At 39.1% G+C, this 8,438-nt stretch overlaps 1 protein-coding gene across 1 annotated transcript; it reads left to right on the top strand.

Annotated features, from left to right (window-relative positions):
- Window positions 1-770: 770 nt before the first annotated feature.
- On the top strand, window positions 771-3,457 carry LOC125722201 (uncharacterized). Its single transcript, XM_048998386.1, has 2 exons — window positions 771-777; window positions 1,805-3,457. The coding sequence occupies exon 2, from the start codon at window positions 2,232-2,234 to the stop codon at window positions 2,895-2,897; it is 666 nt and encodes a 221-aa protein (XP_048854343.1). The 5' UTR covers window positions 771-777; window positions 1,805-2,231; the 3' UTR covers window positions 2,898-3,457.
- The last annotated feature ends 4,981 nt before the right edge of the window (window positions 3,458-8,438 follow it).

Below are 8,438 nucleotides of genomic sequence, written 5' to 3' on the forward strand. Positions count from 1 at the left end.
GTTCTGTGTGGCAAATACATATAATGCTGACATTTTTCCTGGAAGATTTGGGATTTTTCATCCCGTGCCTTAAGGTATTTCTCTCCAGCTCTAGGGAGTCACACCAGTAACACCAGTCACTCACTAGCCTTACACTTATGCTTGCTGACTTATTCAACACCATGAATGGATTAACAGAAAAACAGAAACCTATTAAAAGGCTGCACCATATCATGATATGCAAATAAACATACAGCATCATTGTTTCACAGGGAAGTACATTATTTATTGATAATTATAACCCTAACCCTTACTTCTCAGCTTGACAAACATAAGGTGCAGCGCGTGAGCATGTGAACTGGTTGAAATGCAAGTGTCTCACAGTCAATGCATAAGACTTGAGAGCCCTGACTTTACTTATATAGCCCACAACATGTTTATGATTCATAAATAAATCTGGCCAGCAAATCGATCTTTCATTTTCCATAGAATAAAAAAAACGATAATGTTATCCCGCTGATAATTGCAGGAGCGTTTCACCCCCGGTACTGGCTGGAGACACAGGCAAAAGGCATACAATTTTATTGAGGTACAAAAATTATTCCATCTACTCTGCACTTCTGCATAACTTCCATCATAGTGCCAGTTTTTGCCAGATCAAATCTGCAATCAGAAAATTACTGCATACATGCCTTTATATTACGGTCAAGCGGAGAGTCAGAGCAGTTTCCATAGAAACAACGTAAACAAACTTTACCGTTTGAAGCACAACAAACTCTGAGTGAAAATGGCGCAGAGGTGAGTAGCTTGTTAGCTCTCCAAAATGTCTTTGAATTCTTCAACTGATGTCGTGCTACTTTGATTATTTAGCCTTTTATACTATAATGACATAGTAAATGTCTATAATACAATAAAAAACATTACATATTTTTTTAATATTACATATTTTTTAACGTCATTTAAAGTGCAGTGGTTTTTATTGCTACTGTGGTTGCTAATATTTAAATAATGACAGACTATTTGGTTAGTAAATTCATCTCAAACATGCTAGTTTAGTAGGGCTTCCCAACCTTTCGATGTCCGCGGATCGGTTTCCGTCGTAGAAAAGTGTCACGGATGGGTAAGACGGCGGTATAATTTGGGGGTTCCCACGCCGAGCGGCGGGAGATTGACGGTGTATACGGACATGCGGGGCTAATGGCGTATTTCCGTACATCAATACGGGCAGCTTTCTTTTCAAAACGGCGCGATCCCCTAATAAACGGGACGGCTGGCTCCTCTACCCCCGGTTGTCTGCCGCCTGGTGCAATACTCCGCGCGGACGGTACCGGAACACCGACCGGAAGCTGGGACCCCCTACTGTACAGGGTGGTAGGTAAATTGTTAAGAAAAAATTGGGGCGTTACTTTCGGAGTAGGCTAGATGCTTCTAAGTTCATCATTACATCGCTTTACATTGTTACACAGGATTAACACTTTCAAATATTCTTAGCTTGGTTAGTGTTAACTCAGTTCTTGGTAGTATTCATCTGGGTATTCATTTGATGTGGAGCACAGTTGTTTCGTATTTGATTCTAGTTATAATTTGGTGACATTACTGTTTAATATGATATTGCACTTACAGTGTCGTGCATTTTACAGTAGATTTTTTTTGCAATCTTGCTCACTGTTTCTTTTATTCTTTCTTTTTTATATATGTGAACCCTGTAAATATTTATTATAATAATTATAACAATTGTATTTTCTGTATGGTTGAAGAATTTCCAGCTCTTTATTTATTTTATTATCTCTGTTAAGTGCTGGTTAATCTCTCATTTATTCCCCAGAGAGCGAATTGAGAGAGCTGATCGATGGACCAACACCCAACACTGGGAAGCCTGGAACCTGTGGGATGAAGTGATCAACTGGGGAGAAGGTGTGGAGGAGTTCTCACCAGTGACACTCCCCACTGTCCAGGCTGGGGGGGTTAAGGGGGGATTGGGGGGGTCTACCGATTTGGGTAAGGGAGGGGAGAGTGTGGGAAAGGATGGACTGCTAGCCAGCACTAGTATTTCATCTCAAAGTCTTCAGAGTAATTACGGCCTTTCATCTGAAGACTGGGAAATTTATAAAACTTGCTACCTTAACAAAAAAAAGAAAGTCAGGAAGGACCGGACAAGCCGGGGGGAAAGTGAGGTAAGTGGGCAGAGTAGTGAGGAATATGTGGAGGTACCAGAGTGGGGAACATTTGAGGGGAAGGCCTCCAGGGTTGTGATGGAGGGGACAGAGGCTGGTATTAGTATGATGGATATGCTAAATGGAGGTGAGGAGAATGGATGTGAGGTGGGAGTGAATGTGGAGGAGGTTAAGGGAGGAGGAGGGAGAAGTACAGGGAATGCTGTGGAGTATGTAGTGTCACAAAGAGGCAGAACTTGGCTAGAACCCATCCAGGAGGAAGAACTTGAGGAAGATGAAGAAACAGATGAGGAGCTTCAGGAAGCAGAAGACACTGATGCTGCCACAGTGGACAATTGGCAGTGCATGGCGGCATATGTAGCCAGAATATGGCTGCAGACTTTACAGGAAGATGGACCTGAGGAAAATGAAGAAGCTGATGTGGTATTCCAGCAGGCAGAAGATGCTGATGCTACCACACTGGTCAGGTTTCAGTGTATGGTGGCATCTGAAGACAGATCACAGCTACTGACTATACCAGAAGAAGGACCTGAGGAAGAGGACGAAACTGAAGTGATGAAGACAGATAAAACAAAAGAAGATGCTGATGCTGCCGAGAAGATCTACAGTGAAGAAGTATCATTCCATGTGAATGCCGAAGATCTTTCTGAAGATGATACTGAGAAGAGCCACAAGAAGAAGAAGATGAAGTGGTGCTTCTTCTGCTGTCCCCTGCCCTTCAGAAGAAGTAGCAAGAGGCAGTAATTATAAGGCTGTGAATTCAGGTTTAGAAATGACTTAAAGCAGTAATATAACTACATTATTGACACCTTCACAATGCACTGTAATGCATCCATAAATATATTATAGACATGGGTATAAATATTGAAGAAAAAAAAGCATAACACATTATAGCCATGTTTATTATGGATTAATGGCCGATATAATGTATTATGAAGATATTTATTGTGTATATATAGATCAGAGCATTCATAATGCATTATCAACATAGCTATAATGTGTTATGCCTTTGTATAAGTATTTACAGCCGTGTTTTTAATACTTTTATAAATGATTTATAAGGCATTAATTGGGTATGTATAATGCAGTTATATGACTGCTTTAAGTAAAGTTAAGTAAAGTGTTTATTTTCTTTTTCTTAGAATACCCGTGTTAGAGCCCTGCATTGGGACTGGGATCCCACGGGACCCAACGGAAAGAGATACTGTTTAAGTGTTAATGTAGCTATAAGATACGATAGGATAAGATATGCTAAGTTAAAATATAAGATAGGCTAAGACGAAATATATTAATATAAGCTAAGTTTAAATATAATAAGATAGGTTAAGTTAAGATATGATAAGATAGGCTAAGTTAAAATATAATAAGATAGGTTAAGATATGACAAGATAGGCTAAGATAAAATATGATAGGCTAAGTTAACATATGATAAGATAGCCTATCTTATGATATTTTAACTTAGCCTACGTTAAAATATGATGATAGGCTAAGTTAAAATATAAGATGGGTTAAGTTAACATATGATAAGGTAGGCTATGTTAAAATAAGAGATTTGCAATAAAACATATTTACTTTTCAAACTGTGTCTTTGTCATCTCTTCAGTGTTGTGTCTGTCTTTGTTTGATAATTTTGAATTGTTAATTTATATCTGACACTCTCCTAAATGTCAATAAGCAGAGACGGAGGAATGGGAGGAAGGTACAGTTAAGTATAAATGATAAAGTATCAAAATCACAGTGTTGCCTTATTTTGACGCAGAGAAAGTAATTTCAGTGTTACTACCACATATGAGTTAATGGCTGCAAATGTTGGTGTTAGAAGTGCCGGTAAATAATGCGGCGTAAGTTTAACTCCGGTGTGTTTCTGAAAAACGCGCAGCCTTCTGCCTGCTGTCATTCGTCGCACGTGTAGGAGGCTATTCTGGTAAGTAATAGGTAAAGTTGTCATTTAACGTAATGCTAACGTGCATTACCAGTTAGTAAGTGTTTTACTATATCACACACCTTACGTCCTTTATAGTTTTAGTCCGGTATACTCTGTATCCATGCTAACTAGCTAGCTAATGTTAACATGACGCAGTACAGTCTTCCAGCTTGGGGATTCCCACCCCTGTCCGCGGCCAGTATTCCGAAGGGGGGTTTGCGGAGGTGTTGGTTGCAAATGCAAACGATCCCTTCATGTTCATGCGTTGTGTTCTAATGTGTAAATAAAAGACAACTATCAAATTCAATGTTTATGTCCTATTATACTAGATAAGACTGTAAAATAGTTTGCCCTGCATATGGATGCCATGCAGTCAGAGTATGATCAAGATAGGGTGTGAGTGTGGAAAAAAGACAAATGTAACAGTATTTGAGGGATGGAGGGATGAGAAGAGTGGGATGGAGGGAAATGTAAGGAGAAGGAGGTTCCTCGGAGCTCCGAGATGTGTTTGGCTGTAATAAATCTGAAATATAGCTATATGACATAGTTTTTGATAACACCAGCATTTATTTTTTAGGTTTGTCGAGCTCCGTCAAAACAATTAGAACGAGTTCATTATGTAACTGGAACCCCTCTCACATGTAAACACAGTGACACGCTACAGCGTTGGTTTGTTGTCTGAGGCTATGATACTGACCACAAACACATTCTCAAATTTCACTGCACCAATCACAGCATATGCAGGCAGAAAAATGATAGCAAAAAACATTCAGCATTAGACTCTAAAACCGTCTGTAATGTCTGTGTTTATCCAGTGGACCATAAATTAAAATAAGCTTTCCTATTTCAGTTTCTTTTAGATGTTATAAAGTAATAAATAAACAATCATAATAATTAAACGATGTATTACTGACTATCAGACAACTTCAACAAGTTACCACATGGATGCAAAATCAAAGATATTCATTTGCGCCTGGCACTAACCATGTACTCCTTCACAGTACTAAGCAATAGAAAGGGCCCCAATGAAACCCCTGCATTCCTGCATCGCAGATACTCTAATCTCAGCATTTATAAGATTATATTTGTACTACCTGCCAATTTTTATATTAGATGAGACTAAAAATTGAGAAATATCTATATGCAGAAGTAGTTTTTCCTGATAAGAAGGATAATATCAAGACTTTCAGCATTTACAAATCGAATTATGACATATCTGAGTAGCCCAGACTGTCCGGAAAACAAAGCCGTACAGCATATGTGGCTGACTAATGTACATACAGTGTAATAAGCTTATAATCAAATGGATAGAAAAACGCTCAATAATAGACAGGATTCAGAGGGTAAATAAGGTGCATCATGTGGAAGAGAAGTTAGGTGGCGTTGGGGTGCATTGTGAGTTTCATCTGGTAGCTAGAAGGGAACAAACAGGGCTTTTGGGGGGGGGGGGGGGACTTCTCCGGGGGCTACATCGCTCTACATTTTTTTTTAAATGATTTATTTAAAAAAAAATCTTTTCTCCTTACACTATAATGGCAGGTTTAGGACTAATACAGTACAGTCATAACCAGTGTCAAGGATTCTATGCATTGCTACACAGAGACAAGTCCAGATATTGAGCCCAAGGCTAAAATTGTGGTTTACTTACAAGTGCACTTTGCTGGGCAGTTGGGGGGTTTGTCCTTCTCTGCTCACATTTTGCCCTCTTATCCTGTCTTCTCCTCCACAGCCCTTCCTCCTTCTCTCTGTTGCTCCTATATTCCCTCCCCTCCAGTCATCTATGTTCTCCTTCCTCTGCGGTCTCTCCTCTTCTCCCATTCTTCAGTTATACTGTCTTCTCCGCTCTCCCTGTATCCCTCCTGTCTTCTGGTCCTGTCGTCTCTTCTCCAGTCATCCCCTGCTTCTCAGTCATCTCTGCATCTTTTCACTCTTTTGTTTGCTCATTCTTTGATTGTTTGTGTTATTTGTTAACCCACCACCCCATGCTGGATGAGTCTTGATGTTTTTTGTTCTTTTTAAAGTTAGGCTTCTTCCTTTGTTTTTGTGCCATATCTTCTGCCCTCTTCTGGTTGCGGCAGTGCATGACATGGCTGGAAAAATAGGGTTTATTACAACACACACATCAAAACCAAAAGGATCAGGATGGATCCAAAATAAACTGCAAATGACCAGGAATGAACTAAATGATGGAATAAACACAACTAGAGAACTATATACATACATACAACATACAGCTATAATGAACCATCAAAGAACAGAAGCAGGTCAGGCACTTAAATACACAGCTAACAAGACACAGTGCAGGACAGTGAGAATCATAACCAATAACAAGGACTGAGGGCAACCCAGGGACAGGCGTTACAGTTAAACAGCACTGGTGAAATCAAAGTGACCTTTCAGCCACATGGTCAGCTCTGCATCGCCCTCTGCTGTTTGCATTAGAAGCTGCTTGAAATTCCCACTCTCCTTACCAACACCTCGAAAAGCCAGGCCTTGCCATGCCAAGTACTTAACTTCAGAAGATTTTTCCTCACTTGCTGCTGCTCTTTCCAGCTCATCTGAAGGTTGAATATTAACAGGATTGATCTTCTGAATCCATGTCATCAGTGCTAATCTGTGGCACTGCCTGTCTTTATGTGCACTGAATTTCCCCAGTGCCTTTTCCAGTTTCACATGCCAGTCTTCACAAGAGCTGAATGTGTCTTTCATGCCAGTTTAGACATTTGTGTTACAAATTATTTTGCACATTAGAAAAAAAGAACCCCCCTTAAGACGAGGGGGGGCTGTAATGGAGCCCAGTGTGATCTTTAAACCATTTCTCCTGAAAGCAGGGTCTCCTGTTTGATAGACGTGACATTTACATTTGGCTGATTTGGTGAAGGTCCAAGCTCCTCCCCCCTCCTCCCTAATACACCTTCATCTTCACCTGCCTGTCTGCTCTCTCTCTCTCTCTCTCTCTCTCTCTCTGTCACTGTCTCAAGCTACTCACTGTGAATAAAAGCTGACTGTAATAAAACTACCTGCATTTAAATCACACATTAATAACGCAAAATACCTTAAGTAAGCAAGTATAGCTTTCTACAGTAATGGAATATAAAATTAATTAAACCTATTACTGTCTACAAAATAACACATTCAGCACTATATCAGACTTTACATCAGCTTTCTGACCATTATAAATATACCTGAGTGAGCACCGTTGTTAGTTTCTTGGAGAATGTGCAGTTAATAACATTTCCAGGTAATTTAACCAGCGTAACTGCACATGAGGCAATTATTATAATTATAAACGTAGTAGGGGTAGGGGGCGCTATAGAGCGAAAGGGTGACTACGCCACTCTGTAACTGTCGCTAAGACGGTTATTTTATAATCACCTTTTGCTGGTTTGATTTAATATAGAATGTATACTGTGAAATGTATGCCAGTGCCCTCTGCTGACTATTTAATTGATCCGTGTTAACCCTTGAATACATGGTCATGTGACGGAATAGGGTAGGAGTAAATGCATGCTGGGAGATTCATGGAGTCAACTTGTGGTTTGTCGGCTTGTCACGGCAGGATCTGTAATAACTCCTAAGCATTTGGTCAGAAGGCGCACACGGTAATTTATATTTATTGTATTTACTTGTTGTCTTGTATTGAAAAGTGGAATTGCGGTGATGTATGAGCCGCTGTTTAGCGGTAATATCATGGATCTTTTAGAATGTCTTGTAAGATTAAATGTAATGCAGGAATTTAATAATATGTTTATTTTATAGTTTTTCACGGTGTCTAGAAGAATAAAGACGGAATAAACTTCAACATCTGTCAGGCGTATGTTTTCTGTACCAGATGAAGAACTTTGGGAGCTGTTATATCTTCTATAGTAAAGGTAACCTTACAGTAAATGACGTCTGCTGTCATCTGACGCTATATAGAAAATGTAATTAAATAAGATTAAATTTACCTTCTGCGAGGGGCACCCTAATATAATGATATATATAATAATTATAATATAATATAATTATATAATTATAATAAATATAATATAATTATAATATAATAATACACTGCTGTCTGTCTGCCATAAAATAAATAAAAGGGGGAATTGGAATTGCATATGACTATGGAGATTTTTACTGATTCACATAAGGGACAGCATAAAGGGTTGTTTAATTCAGTATCAGAGGAATTCATATATTTGTGTGATTATGATAATCACACTATTATAACTTGATAGTACATCTCTTGAATTGAACTAATTACAGTGTCATGTATAACACTGCACTTTTTAATACATTGTTTGGCAGAACAGACTGCAAAACTGTAGTTTCAATGGAAAGCTGGATGAAATTCCTAGGGTGGCGTAGTCAGCTGTCCA

Source organism: Brienomyrus brachyistius, unplaced genomic scaffold (assembly GCF_023856365.1).
Source record: "Brienomyrus brachyistius isolate T26 unplaced genomic scaffold, BBRACH_0.4 scaffold37, whole genome shotgun sequence".
NCBI lineage: Eukaryota > Metazoa > Chordata > Actinopteri > Osteoglossiformes > Mormyridae > Brienomyrus > Brienomyrus brachyistius.